This window comes from Pteropus medius, unplaced genomic scaffold (assembly GCF_902729225.1).
Source record: "Pteropus medius unplaced genomic scaffold, Ma_sr-lr_union100, whole genome shotgun sequence".
NCBI lineage: Eukaryota > Metazoa > Chordata > Mammalia > Chiroptera > Pteropodidae > Pteropus > Pteropus medius.
This window is the reverse complement of record NW_024350923.1, coordinates 928434-943134: the sequence shown is the minus strand read 5'-3', so window position 1 is coordinate 943134 and position 14701 is coordinate 928434. Positions and strand designations below refer to the sequence as shown.

At 62.7% G+C, this 14701-nt stretch overlaps 1 protein-coding gene, 1 non-coding gene and 1 pseudogene across 2 annotated transcripts; all 3 read left to right on the top strand.

Moving 5' to 3' along the window:
- Positions 1-1300: 1300 nt before the first annotated feature.
- On the top strand, positions 1301-13206 carry LOC120584627 (basic salivary proline-rich protein 3-like). The gene is made up of 4 exons (XM_039840384.1): positions 1301-1532; positions 10751-10973; positions 12311-12549; positions 13037-13206. Exons 1-4 carry the CDS (start codon positions 1301-1303, stop codon positions 13204-13206), a joined length of 864 nt encoding a protein of 287 aa, XP_039696318.1.
- On the top strand, positions 7775-7847 carry TRNAV-CAC (transfer RNA valine (anticodon CAC)). Its single transcript has one exon. It is a non-coding gene; the product is annotated as a tRNA-Val (tRNA).
- On the top strand, positions 7857-7972 carry LOC120584916 (uncharacterized; annotated as a pseudogene).
- Positions 13207-14701: the final 1495 nt, after the last annotated feature.

Genomic DNA, 14701 nt, shown 5'->3' with positions numbered 1-14701 from the left:
GTCAAAGGGCATAATGTGCGCCCAGGGACAGTTACGCGGGGTGGGTAATCCAGATGCCTAATGTACGGGCTCGATGGCCGCGCTCGGTCACAGCGCGTCAAACTCGAGGGGGCGTCCGGGCCACGTGCCACACGCAGCGCCGTGTGCGTGAGAAGCCGCGGGCACCAGCCCGACAGCGGTAATCACTTCTCCGGGCGTGCGCACCCACCCGTCACGCTGCGCGCTTGACCCCCACACAGTTTTTATTTCAAAAATACAAATAAATAGAAAAAGGAAAGCAAAAATATCGACATTTTGTGATAAAGACATGGGCAGAACTTTTTAAGAGCACGCAGTGGTTTCTGGGCACTAGACAGCAGAGGTCCAAGCAAGACCCCGACCTTGAGGATGGGGACAGTTGTGGGGTGGACCCCGAGGTCGTCCCAGATGGCTACCCCACCACCAAGCAGAGAGGAGAACCCCGAGCAGGCCGAGGCGGTCCCGCCGAGCTCAGGAGGCCGAGGTCAGAGTCGGAGCTGTCGGGCTGACCGGGCCCTGGAGGGCAGGGTCCCTCTGGGGTCGGCATGGGGCACCCCTAAAATTCATCGCTGAGGACCAGCCGGGTCTGTGGAGGGAGACGCTGTGGGTACTCGGGAGCTCGGGGTCCATGACGTGCCGGGGTTAGGGCCTGTGGGCCCGATGTCCGTGCCGTAAATGCAGCGTCACCGGGACACAGACGTGCCCGTCCGTCTACGCGGTGTCTGCGCCGGAGACTGCGTGGCAGCCAGGCCGGCGTACTTCCCGCCCGGTTCGTTCTGGAGACAGTTTGATGGCCCCGTCTCCAGAGCAGGGCCACGGCGGGGACGGTGCGGAGATGAAGCTCCTCTACGACAGCGGAGCTCGGTGAAAGCCATGTGTGTCCCAACAGAGCGCACGGCGAAGCCACAGGAACTCAAAGGGAGCGCCCGGTCCCCAAAGAGCCTTCTGGAGCAAACGCCGCAGAGAAAGGCCGCGCCGGAACCTGGCCTCGGCGCGTGTCCTCGGCAGCCGCGACCACTGCGGGAATGATTGGGCAGGCGAGGAAATAAAAACACACGCCCCACAGCCAACGAAAATGGACTCGGACGACGCGGACGTCGGACCCGGCATACTCGAAGCCGCTACTAGAAACGCGGGCAAAGACTGAAAATAAAGCCCGGTCACGGCAAGCGACCCTAAAGGGAGACGAAAGCCACGAGGACCCAAGTGGGAACCCCAGAACGCAGAGGTAGAACCACCCGGAAGGAAGCACGTGCCGAAGGGCGCGCGTCACAGCGAGGAGATGACGGAACTCGGGGACCAGGAGCCCGGAGACGGACCGAGGACAGTGACCCCGTCTGAAGGACACGGAGAGACAAGGCCGAAGACCGTCGCGGCTGAGACCGACCCCGCGGGCCGCACCAACGTCCCGTGCGGCCAGCGTGAGGGTGACCGGCATCCCCGAGAGCAAGCGAGAGCGCGGACGCCACAGACAGGAATCGCGGACGACGCTCCCCCGCTGACGCAGCGCGCGGGTGGGCGGGTGGGCTGCGGCGAAGGGCGGTGGGAGGGGGCGTGGATTCCGTGGGGGGGGCGCGTTTATGGTCGCGATCGCGGGCGGATCGAAAGTCATCCCGTCCAAGTGCTTGCGGTTTAGACCGTGTCCAGCGCACACGAGAGAAGCTCTCGGTAAGGAAAGCCCCGGGCAGCTTTAGAACGGTGAGCCCAGGACGCTTTGCACGGATGCTCTGGAAATCAGAGCTGGCCCTCGACCGGTGAAAATAAACCAGTAAATAAACAAACAATTAAGAGGCCCGAGCAGACCGGGAAACGGCCCTGCGGTTTCTGACGCAGTGCGGCGTGCGTCTGCTCTACGTTAGGAGTTTCCAGAAGAGACACGTAAACACATGTCCTCAGAGGCCCCCCACCAAGCATCCAGCTCGACTCAGGACAGGTGGCCGCCGGGAGCAACCGGAAGCCACCTGCTGAGCGGGACCCACAAACCTCGCCGCGTCTGCCCTCGGCCACCAACACCGGCAAGTCGCCAAGACACGCGCCGGACGACAATGCATCCTGTGGACACCGGTTTCAGGGAAGAAAGCCAGACGGAAGTCAGCACGCTGGGATTCCACAGCAGACGAAGCTCCTTCATAATCGAGAGCCGTCAGATCACGGCTGCCCGGAGCAGACGAGGGGGGCGTGGGGACAGGTGGCAGTGCGGACGGACCGCAGAGGGACGGGGCACCCTGTGGAGAAATAGGGGCGGCTTCTAAGCCGACACGGTCGAAAACGAGTTGTGTTACGCACTTCAACTGATTGTACTTAACTAAGTCTCAAGACAGTGGACAAAACAAATCCCCATAAACCGTGAAAAGAGCCTACAGAGCTGGAGACGCTGTTGCCACACGTGAGACTGAAAAGGACTAGTCCCCAGAGTCGAAGGCCTCGTGACGATCAACCAGGAAATGGCAGATAACGCAACTGAGAAGCGCCAGTGGCCCCAGCAGGCACCTCACAAAACAGCACGTCCAAATGCCCGATAAATATAGGGCGGGGAGCTCCCCGGCAGTTGCGGAAATGCAAATTGCAGGTGCGGTGATGTGTCGGGACACACCTGGCACGTAGGCAATCATTGAAAAGTCTGGAATGTGTTCGCAGGTGCGGCCGCCCTGGAAAACAGCGGCTCTGCTCAGACTGCCACTCGTGGACGCCCAGATTTGTCAAATGTTGCCCATTTCATGCACACGCGTATGCACGTGCTCACACACACGTGTGCGCACACGCGCGCATACATATACGCACGCACGCACGCCTGCACACGCACGCGTGTAGGGGATGAAGGCTGCTGGAGGCGGCCGTGTAAGCGTGTGGCATGATGGGCAGCAGCAGACAGGCGTGGGCCACGGGAAAGGACGCACGCAGCACGGCGCCGTCCCCACGAAGCCGGACACGCGACCCCACGAGCCAAGAACACGATGCTCACTGACTCTCGGGGAGTCGGTCAGCCGGCCGGCATCCGGAAACCGAACACACCTTAACTTGAACAATCGAATAATTGGTAGGCATTAAAAAAAAAAATTGGTAGGCATTAAAAAAAATAATGAAGTATTTAAAAAAAAAAAAAAAAAACACCAAAGTAGAAACACCTGCAGATGACCCGTAAGGCAGGAGAGAGAGATTCAGAGTTCAAGGCTGCCGAGAAATTAACAATAAACACTGCAAATAACACATGTTATAGTTTCGAGGCAGAGTCATCATTTCGCAAGCAGCGAAGTTCACTTTTTTGGTGAGCAGGGCTCTGAGATGCGTGACAGATCTCGAGAGTTATACAGCCACCACCAAGATCAGGGTACAGAGCAGTTCTGTCGTCAGCTTCCTTTTTGTGGTCAACCCTTGAACCCTTCACCCCTGTTTTCGGTCCCTAAGTGTCACTTCCAGCATGTCCCCTGAACGGATGGCGCGGCCTGCGGCCTTCCGAGTCCGGCTCCTCCCGCTCGGCACGGTGCATTTGAGGTCCGTCCGCGGGGCCACGTGGACTGGCGGTTTGTTCCGTGCGATTCCACGGCGTGGCCGTGCCGCAGCGTATCGATCTGTTCCCGCCTCGCAGGACACCAGGACTTGGTGGCTGTGAATAACGCCACTTTAAACACGGACGAGCGGGCTCCCTGTGAACGTGGGCTGTCGTGTCTCGCCGGACACCTCGCGGCGTGAAGGCTGGGACCTCGGTCCCCGGGAGGACACAGCCAGCTGGCTAAGGAGCTGCCGGGCGCTCGCGGGCGTGGCCGGGCCATTCTGCGTCCCCGGCTGCTCCGCGTCCTCACGGGCACACGGACTCACGCACGTCTCGACTGTTCTGGTTTAGCCGTCCGAGAGGGTGTGGGGTGGGGACTCGCATGCTTTTTAAGTGGCGTTTTCACGGAACTGGCCGGGCCGAGCCCCGTCCGTGTGCACATCGGCCACCCGCGTGGCTTCGGTAAAGCTCGTTTGCCTGACTCTTCCGCCCCCTGTTTGATCGGGGCCTTTGTGCGAAGAGCTCCGTGCGCTCTGGGTGCGAATCCTCCGCCGGGCGGGCGTGCGACCTGCAAATACTCTCTCTGGTCCGTGGTCCCCTTCGCTTTGTGTCCCCTTTCGACGATGCTTCTAGTCACAGACTGTGCTGCGCGAGTCGCGCCCCGGAGCGCTGCCTGGCCAGAGTCTCCGCGTGTTTCTCTGCGTTTTCTCTCACGAGCTTCACGGTGCCACGTTTCCCGGGGAGGCCTCTGATCTGCGGACAGGCGTGGGTCGTCCATCGAGGCTGCTTCCGTGCTGTGTTTGAAGGTGACGTCTGCTTAGCCCAGCACCATTTCTCGGAAAGACGGTCCTTTTTCCAGCGATCCACTCCGTGTCTTGGTCGAAACTCAGTGGCCCGCGCTCGTGCGGGTCTATTTCGGGATGTGCAGACCCAGGTGCCGGGCCGGGGTGCGCCTGGCCTGCCACGTCTCCGCAGCTGCAGCCTCCCATGACTCTGGAGGCGGCTGGTGACGGCTCCCGCTTTGGGCTTCTGTAGATGGTTCTGCGTCTCCCGGCTTCTCCGGCTTCTCACGCGGGTCCTGGCCCTGCTGGTATTTCGGCTGGGATGGCGTTGCCTCTACGGACGACTGTGAGGGGAGCTGACATCTTAACGACGCAGACTCGCAGGCCCTGAGCGCGGCGAGTCCTCCCTCCGCTGACTTCGCCCTCGTCCCGGCCCACACGTTACCCTGCCGCAGTGTCGTGGATGCAGTGGGCTCACACCCCCGCTGGGGACCCCGATACGTTATGAGGGGCTGCCGCAAACCCGCCGTGCTGTGGCCCCCGGAGAGCGAGTCGTCTGTGCTGCATGGGCCGGCCTGGCTTCTGCCCCGCGGGGCCACCAGCTCGGTCCCCTGAGGCCGCCTGCTCTGCCAGCTTCCTTGAAGAAGCGTCCGACCCAGACGTGTGACAGCCCGGCCGGGTAGTCCCCCCACGTCCCCCCTTCGGTTCCGGCCATCGGCGAACTGTGTTTTCTCTCGTCTCTTTTTCGTGAGCAGGTCAGCTGGCAGCTTCCCCGCCGGTTAGTTATTCTGCGTTTTTTTCTGCTTTTTATTTTGCCATAATTCCTGCTCGTCCGCTTAGCTCTGCTCAGGTTGGTTTAACTTGTTCCTTCTCTTCAGCGTTGCTAGGAGGGCACGCAGATACGCAGCCCGTCCTCGTCATCGACACCATCGTCCCCAGCGGGACCTGAGCTCAGCGTGACCCGCGTCGCACTGTCCGTGTGTGGCGTTGGCGTTGGCCTCGGCCTCAAACGTTCTGTAATTTCCCCCGCGGCATCTTGTTCTGCCAGATACGTGGGCGCCTTTCTCGAGGTCTCTCAGGTGGATTTCTCGTTTCCTTTGGGCTCAGATAGGGAGCTCTGAAGCCTAAAACCTTCCGACACTTTTGGGACTTGCCTGTCCCATCTTTGGTGCCTACCGGGGGGTCCTGGCTTTTCACGATGAGTTGGAACAGCCCCCGGCTTCGGTTTTTCTGGAAGAGCTTGAGTAAAATCGGCGTGGACCCTTCTCGACACGTTCAGGGTAGATCCCCCTCTGGGCCCGGGGATTGCTCAGGGTGGGGGGTCACTGCGGTTCTTTATTGGTCACAGAGATATTCGGATCATCCAGCTCATCCTCCGAGTGGTCTTCAGGGAAAGTCCATTTCCTCCCTTTGTCAAATCGACTGCGGCCTTGTCCCCGGGTCCCAGCGGAGGTCCCGGGTGTTCATGGTTGGGTCCCACCGACCTTGCTGTTGTGCCCCGAGCCACAACGATGACGCTTCATGCACCTGGCCTCACGTGGGAGCGAGCGCCTCTGCGGGACAAAACCCTAGGATGACAGCCACCGTGCCACAGGTCACGCACTCCCACGCTCGGCGACGCTCGGCGGAGGCCGTCACCGCCGACATTTCTGCCAGGGAGCTCCTTCCCCACACTCGCGGGCGTGTGAAGGGTTTGCTCCGGCGTTTGCTTGTCTGGTAGGTGACCAGCGGTGTCCCCACCCGCATTTCCCTTCTTGGAGGGACTGGGAGCAAGGCCGGGTGCCGACTTTGCCTCGAGCGCTTGCTCCGCTCGGTCGCCAGTGTTTCTATGAGTCGTAAAGGGAGCGCCTCGTGTATCAAGGAAACGGCCCTCTCCTGCACTCGTCCCGCACTCAGAGCCCGTCTGCGGCCTTGGACTTGCCCGTCAGGGTTGGACGTGGTCGCCAGTCCGGGTTCGGCTTCTGGGGCTTTCATCGCAGGGGACACCTTTTTCTGTGGCTTTTCTTTTTTAACGAAACCTTCCATCCAAGAAAACTCCAGGACCAGACGTCCTCACTGGCGGATCCGACCAAACGTGTAAAGAGCAAATCGTAGAAATTCGGGGCCGAGGCGCCGAACGCCCGTCGCGGGCCAGTGTGCCGGCTCTCACCGCTGTCCACGCCACTCTGCACGTTTGGGCCGGTGCCATCAGAGGACTGAAAACGATGCGTCCAGACTCCAGGGGACAGAACCGGCTCCCTCTGAGGAAGGCACGGCCATCCGTGCAGAAACCCTACAAAACCCACCGAAGAGTGACGGGATACGGTCCCGCGTGCACGGGGCGGGCTCCCGGGATAAAGGTCGACCCCCCAAAATCAGCGGCGTCTCTGTACCTCAGTAAAGGACAGCTAGAGGTCCAAGTTTAAAAACGGCATTCACGAGAGAGCCAAACATAGGGACCGTTGGAGATAAATGTGACAAACGATGTCCAAGTCCTACACTCCGAAAACCATCAAATATCACTCACAGGAAGTAAGACACCGAACAACGGGGGAAACGCGGTGTTTTGGGGCAGGAAAGACCGATGCCGTGAGGACACTAGTTCTTCCTAAACTGACCTGCAGACTCAGCCCAGTCCGAACCTAAACGCCGAGAGAAATTTCGTTATAGAAATGGGCTGATGCAAAAACGTACGTGAACATGCGGAGAACCTAACACTCAGAAGTCAGGAAAAGCAGAATGATGGTGGATGAGCAGCAGGAGCCACGACCGAGGGGACGCATGGGTCAGAACCGTGTCCGGAAACGGGCCCACGCGCGTGCGGCCCCCTGATCTCCAACCAAGACGCCAGGGCCGGGCGGCGGAGGAAGGAGCCTGTTAGAGGGGGTGTCAGAGCAATGGGGGGGGGGGCCGTGAGCACGAACGCAACCCTCCCCTCACACGGCAAGAGAAATTAACTCAAAATGCATCACAGACCGAACGGGACAGAGAAAACTGTGAAGATGCACGAAATACAACATTCGGAAAAAAAACAGTATAAAAGGGAAAAAAAATCAATGCATTTGACTTCATCAAAAAAGATTTTGTAAACGTCTCTTTGAAAGACGCAGTCAAAAGAATGAAAAGACAAACCACGGACTGGGAGAACATATTTGCAAAACATCTATTTTTTTTTGCAAAACAAAAAACAAAACAAACAAACAAAAATACCAGGGCGTCAGACGTAGAAGGATGTACAGAACAGTTCGCACTCAGGAATGAGACGAACACCCCGATACACGACGGGGAGGGCTGAGCGAACAGTCACCACGGTGGTCGAGAAGCGCACACAAAGCCACACCAGCTCACGCGTCTGTCACGCGTCTGTCACCGGAGAAATGCAAATTAAACCACGGTGGGGCCCAGGAGGAAAGGCTGGAGCAGAGGCCGGGGCGCCGGGCGGGGAGGGGTCCCCGCACCTCGCAAACACCCTGGGACTCGTCTCTAAAAGCCACCTGCAGGACGTGGTCCCATAGCGCAGCGGTGAGCACGTCTGCTTCACACGCAGAAGGTCCCGGGTTCGCGCCCCGGTGGAGCCACGGTCCCTGGTCTACGGCCAGGCCACCCTGAACAAGCCCGACGTCCGATCTCGGAAGCTCAGCAGGGTCGGGCCTGGTTAGTACTTGGATGGGAGACCACCTGGGAAGACCAGGTGCTGGAGGCTTAAATAATAATAAATAATAAATAAAATTAAAAAAATGAAAGACGCCCACAGCCCTACCAGACACCCTGGCACCTGCAGTGGACCGGCCGAACACTGGGACCCACCCAAGGGTCCCCCCACTAGGGTCAGCAGACGGGGGTCAGCAGGGTGGCCCGTGGGGAGGACCAGAGAGAGCTTGGCTCTGTTTCCTGGGGCACCGGGGATCAGTGGGATGTCCGGAGGACGGGGAGGGGACCCAGAACCTTCACAAGGCCCCGCAGGCCGCAGTGAGCGGAGGAGTCGGGGGCTCCGGGGTGTAGGCAGGAGCACGTCGGACCGGGGCGGCCCGGGGAGAGGGGCTGGGACCGTGCGGCGTCTGGGGAGACACCGCAGAGAAAGGGAGGTGTCGGCAGGTGTCTGAGTCCCAAACAGCTGACTCGGAGACCCCGGGTCACTCTCAGGGATGAGGAGGTGAGCCGGCCTAAGAAGCTGGGGGTCTGCGGGTGGGATGGAGGAGGGCAGAGGGATGCCGCCCACAATGGCTGGGTTGTGTCCCCCAAATTCCTATGTTGAGGTCCTGACCCCCTAGGACCCCCAAATGTGACTGTGTGTGAAGACGGGGTCTTTAAAGAAGTGATTAAGGTAAAACGGGGTCACGGGGGTGGGCCCTAGTCCACTGTGACTGTGTCCTCACAAGAGGAGACGGGACACAGACACGCACAGGGGGACAGCCACGTGGGGACACGGGGAGGAGACGCCGTCCACGCAGCAGGGAGGGAGGCCTCGGGGGGAGCTGCCCGCTCACGGCCGGGTCTGGGGCTCCAGCCTCCAGGACCTGGGACAGGGCGCGTCTGTCGTTCAAGCCGCCTGTCCGTGGGTTTCCGACGGGCAGCCTGGGAGACGAACACCCTGCTTTTCTGATCAGACTCCTGAGGGAGACGTGCCTCCCTGAGCGGCGTTTAAGCGACAAAACACAATCCGTGGGTCCTTTGGGGGCGGGGCAGTGGGAGGGCAGGAGGCGGCCACCCGCGGGCACCACCCTGCCCGCACCCCGCGGCCAGAGCCCGACCCCGCTGCTCCATAGCATGACCCGGCCCCCCACCCCCGCCGAAGCGGTGGCCATGCGGCCTCTCTCCAGGGCGGGCAGGTGGACGCCCCGCTGGCCTCCTCCGGGCTCGGACGCGGGGAGCACCGGGCGCGCTGCCGTTTCTTGGGCTTGTGAGTGTGAGGCGGGGATTAGCACATGAGCGGGCAGGGCGGCTGACCCGCGCCCCGCTGGGAGACAGAGCTTCCCCCTCTGGGACGACAGGGAAAGCCCCGGCCGCCGGGGACAGTTTCCCTTTCCTGCTGCGGCCGAGCTCACTTCCGCCCGCCGGCCTAAAACAGCAGAGTCACCCTCTCGCGCTCGGCTGGGGGGCCGGGGCTGGAGCCCAGCGTGGGTCTCGCGGGACGGGGACCAAGGCTCGTGCGGGGGGCCCTGGGGAACCCGCTCTGGGGGCGGCAGCGTCTTCCCGCCGCTCTCTGGCTCCGACCCCCGGCCTCCCTCGTTTAGGGCCCGGCCCACTGACCCAGGAGACTCTTCTCCGCAAGGTCCCTCACGTAATTACGTCTGCAAAGTCCCTTTGCCCCGGGAGGCCACGCGGTCCGGGGCTGGGGGTCAGAGCTCTCCCGCAAGAGCGGACCGATAGGGTGGCTGGCATCTCTGTCATCCACCATCTGTCTGTCACCTATATTTATCTATCAATTATCTGTCATCTATCACCTATCTACCTATTCATCTATCATCCATCCATCCATCATCCATCATCCATCTCTCTCATTTACCTAATATCGATCATCTGTCTATCTACCATCTGTGTATCTATCCATCCATCTGTCCGTCAGTCTTGTAAGGAACTGGGTCGTGTGCCTACAGGACCGACGGGTCCCACGTGCAGTCAGCAGCCGGAGCCCAGGATAATGGACGGTGCGGCTCCATCTGACGGCCGGAGGGGACTGACGTCCGCACTCAGCAGCCAGGCCGGGGTGGGGCCTCTCTTACTCGTGGAGGGTCAGCCTTTCCTTCCACCCAGGCCGTCAGCTGATGGGACACGGCCCACCCACTCTGGGCATGGAGGGGGGACATCTGCTTCAACGCCCTCACAGGCACGCCAGGGGTAACACTCGGCCAAGTGGGGCCCTGTGGCCGGTAGGGTTGACATGTGACTTGACCCTCACAGACATGGCACCACTGAATCCAGGACAAGGACACAGAGACTGGTGGCAGGAAGGGACTGACCACCTGCTTCCTCCCTGCTGGCCGGTGGGCTCTGGGGTGCAGCTGCCTCTGCAGCAGGGGGCCTGGGAGCTGGGGAGGGGTCTCCCCTGGCCCGGATGTGAGCCCTTTGGGGGGCAGGGGCGTTCCGGCCAGAAGGACACCCTGCCCAAGGGGAGCTCAGAGTGGGCACTCCAGCCGCCTGTCCATCTAGGCCTCCGCCAGGCTGCAGAGGGGACACAGTAAGGGGACTCTGCCTGTCACCCCCACAGGGACGGCGGCTCCTGCAAAGGCAGGATCGGGGCAGGGGTGCTGCGTGTGCCCGTAGCTGGGCCGCTTCGTGAGAGTCTGGCGTCCCGTCTCCCCTGGGGCTGGGGCATGAGACAGAACCGGGCGGGAAAGGGTCCGAGGTGAAGTTGACCGCACCCTGTGGGGGGCTCTCCCAGACTGTCACCCTTCCTGCGTCCTCTCCCGGATCTGCCACTGGGACCTCACGCCTGACCTCACGCTGGTCTTCTGACCCCGAGTTCTCTGCTCGTCCCCAGCCCGCGTCCCTCCCACTGGAAACCACCAGCCCCTGCTACCCACTGGGAACCCGCCGTTCAGCCCCGCCCCAGCCGGCCGCGTGGAGAAGCGGCTCCCGGTGGCACATGGCTGGGCCGAGGTGGACACTCCGTGGCAGGGAACCCCAGGGGGTACAGGCAGGACTGACCTCTGCGGCCGCTTTGGAGGAGCCTTCGAGAGCCTCATTCCCCCTGAGCAGCACAGGCCTGTGTGCACAGGGACACAGGGGGTGCCTCGTCCAGGGAGGGGGTACAGGGGGCCTGGAGCCGGGGCCAGCCTCACATGACAGACGGCAGAAGCCGCCTCCAGACGGGGAAGGAAGTTGCTGGCTAAGCCTGCCGATCACTGCCAGGGCCTCCCGTCATGTGCTCAGAGGTCACCAGGGCCTGGCCCCCAGCACAGCCAGCGCAGGCTCCCACCCCGTGCCAGGCGCCCAGGGACCCGCCGTCACCTCGGTGACCTCCTCTGCCTCTATGCCGCTCGCCCTCTCCCAGAGTCTGTCTTCCCCTGTGGGTCTCTCGCTGGGGACACAGCTCCACGCGTCACGAGCTGCCACTCTCCATTCCCTCTTGGCTGGTCCCTCCCAGCCACACTCGGGCGGGGGCCGGGAGTGGCCACCCGCACCTGGTCCCGTGCCTCCCCCTCCCGTCTCTGCTGGACCCTGCAAGCTGCTCTTGGCAATGTCCCTCACAGGGTGGCTCTCAGCTCAACCCCGTCCCCTGTAAGTCACCCCTGCTCACCTGTCCCTCTGCCTGCAAGCTCGTGCCTGACGGTCAGGGGTATGCGTCTTCCCTGACTACCATCCTGACCACCCCTGTGAGTTCCGACGTGTCCCCGCCAGCACTCCGTACCCTCCCTCGACTGTCCCTAAAGTCATCGTCCCTCCTGACTTACTGCATCTGTCACTTATACTGCCCGTCGTCCCTAAAGTCCCTCCTGACTTACCGCATCTGTCACTTATACTGCCCGTCGTGTCCCTCAAGTCCCTCCTGACTTACCGCATCTGTCACTTATACTGCCCGTCGTCCCTAAAGTCCCTCCTGACTTACTGCATCTGTCACTTATACTGCCCGTCGTCCCGGAGGGCAGGGCCGGTGCCTGTTCTGTTCATTGCAGCGTCCCCAGTGCCTGAAGCGGGCGGCTGGCCCACAGGGGCGTCACACAGATACTTCGTGCCTGGTGGGGGTAGGCCAGGCACCCCGAGTCCCGCAGACAAGACTCTGGGTGGGGGCGCAGAGCTCCCTCTAACTGGCACCTCTGACAAGAGACCCCCCAGGACCCAGCCCACGCGGATGGGGACCAGGTGCCCCACCCCGAGCCCCGGGAGGCCCCTGGCCCCCTTGGAGAGACTTCCCTGGGCAGGGGCCTCGTCCTAGAAACTCAGTGAGTGAGGGGCCGGGACCAGCGGGGGTGCCCCCTACCAGCCAGTGCCCCCGCTGCACCCCTGTGACGCAGGGCCCCTCCCCCGACACCCAAGGCCCCTCCCGGTCGCCTGGAGCAACCTGTCCAGCCTGCGGCCCTCACGCCACCTGTGCCTGCAGCTCCTGCCAAGCCAGCGAGAGCCACCCTGCGTGCTGGGGGCCCCTGCCCGGCGGCTTCCTGGGGCGGGAGACGGGGGCTCCACCTCCACCAGTGAAACAACCCCCCCCAGAGTCCACGAGTGCCGTAACCCTGCCTCTGGCCTCTTCCACCCTCTGCGGGCCCAGCCAGTGGCCAGAGGACGCAAAGGCCTTCGGCTTCCTGCGCTCTGGCTGCCGAGCCACTCAGAGGGGCCAGAGAGGTCATGGGTCGCAGTGCTCGCCCCGTCGTGACAGATTCTGTGTCACGTCCCCACTCACAGACGGGAGACAGAGGCTTAGAGCCTAGAGCCAGAGCGGTAGGCCGAGGCTCAGGCCCAGGTGGGGGCTGGGGCAGTCTGTCTGTCTCCAGAGCCATGCTTCCCAGGGAGAAATGCGGGGGACAGCCCCGGTCACTCGCGGTGGGGGCGCCTGCACCCACAGCTCCCCCCACCGGCGTGGGGTCCCTCCAGGACCTAAAGCGGAGGCCTCACTCTTGGCCTCCAGGGGGCTGAGGCCCACCCTCCTGGTATCCAAAGAATCAGGGTATTGTCCGCGAGACACTGTCCCCACCTGCTCTCCCTGCCCTTCTGAGTCACTGCTCCAAAGGGAGGGGGCGTCGCACTCCAGACCCGTCGGTCCGGCTGCCTGGGCGGGCGGGGTGCCACGGCGGGGCTGGCATCCCTGACAGCTGCAGCTGCTGACCGCCAGCCACCAGCGCATTGCGGAAACCGGTCGGTGTGGCTCCCGGCGTGGGCCGGGGGAAGGCTGCGGGCGGAGGACACGGCCCGGTCCCGGAGCAGGTTCTCCCAGGAGCGGAGGGCGAGCCCGGCCGGCTGCACCGGGACCCACTCCCGCCCCCTCCGCACCTGCCGCCATGAAGTCGTGACCCTGACGGGCGGTCGCAGTGGCCCTGCCCTCTGTGGGCACCCCGCCCCGTCCCTCTGCGAGGACACCTCTGGCTGGGCTGAGGGCCACTAAGGTGACCCGGCCTGGGCCCCCTGCTTGGCGGGAGGTCTGGGTCCACCAAGGATGGCCGGCCCAGCGTGCGGCTGTGGGCGGCTATGGAGAGAGGCCACCTGCGCCCACTCCTGGGGGCGGAGGTGACTGCAGGGGTTTGGGTGGCGCCCTCCACTCTGCCAGCCTCCAGCTTCCAAAGCACAAGTCACACCTTTGTTCTGTGGGACACTTGGAGGGCCCAAGGGCACTTAGGCAAAGCCACAGACATTGCTCAATTCCCGACACTCACAGAGCCAGCACCAAACCCGAGCTACGGCCACCCACGGCCCGGCAGACTCAGGCAGGTCAACCCATCCGCCATGGCCTGTCAGCTCAGCTGACCCCCCAGCCCGCACCGGCCCCGGGGTCCCAGCCCCCCCAGCAACTCCCGGGGTCCCAGCCCCCACAGCTCTGCAGGCCTCCCCAAGCCTAGCTACCCAGCTATCCCACCCAAGTCCCTCAACTCAGCCTCCCTGGGGTCTCCGTCCCCCACCCCGGGCTCCACCACAGGCCACTCAGAAGCTGGGGCGCCAGGACTCCTGCCCCTCCCCCACCCGCGTGCCCTGGCCTCAACTGCATGCTCCAGTCAGACCCCGGCCAGTGGACTCCCACGTCGCCGTCCCTCCCGTGGCCTTGCCCCGACCTGGCCCGCATGCCCAGTTCCTCTGGGACAACTCTCCCCACAGCCCCAGCCCGCCGGCCCACACACACTCTGGGCTCCAAGCTCAAGTCCAAGTCCTGAGCCCAGCGTTCTCCACGGGGGGTAGAGGAGTGCCCCCCAAAGATGTCCACATCCTGATCCCCACGCCTGTGGCCACGCGGCCTCAGGGCAAAAGGGACTCTGCAGATGCGAATAAGTCGAGGATTTTCAGACGGAGGACGACCCTGGGTGGCCTGGTGGGTCTGACGCCGTCACAGGGGTCCCTAGGGGAGAGTCACGGAGAGATGGGAGGGTGACGCGTTGGCTTTGACGACGGAGGGAGGGGTCACCCGCCCAGCATGCAGGCGCCTCTAGAAGCCAGAAAGGCCAGAATTACTTGTCCCATACAGCCTCCGGAGGGACCCGCCTGAGACCTTGATTCTGGCCAGTGAGGCTCACTTCAGACTTCTGGCTTCCAAGATGTAGGAGAATAAGTAACTTTGCACTGCTTTAAGCCGCCCGGTTGTGGTCACTGGGCACGGCAGCCGCAGAGCACTGACAGGGCAGCTCTGCTTTTCCAGTGGCTCCGGCCGGAACCTCGTCCTCAGGAGTAGCAGGCGGCGACAGCAAACGCCGCCCGCTCCTCTGCCTCCCCTCCCTGCACCCCTTCCTAGTAGCCACCGTCAGTCTCTTGGCGCCCAACACCGCGATCTGAGTTCGGGCCCCTCTGACACCTG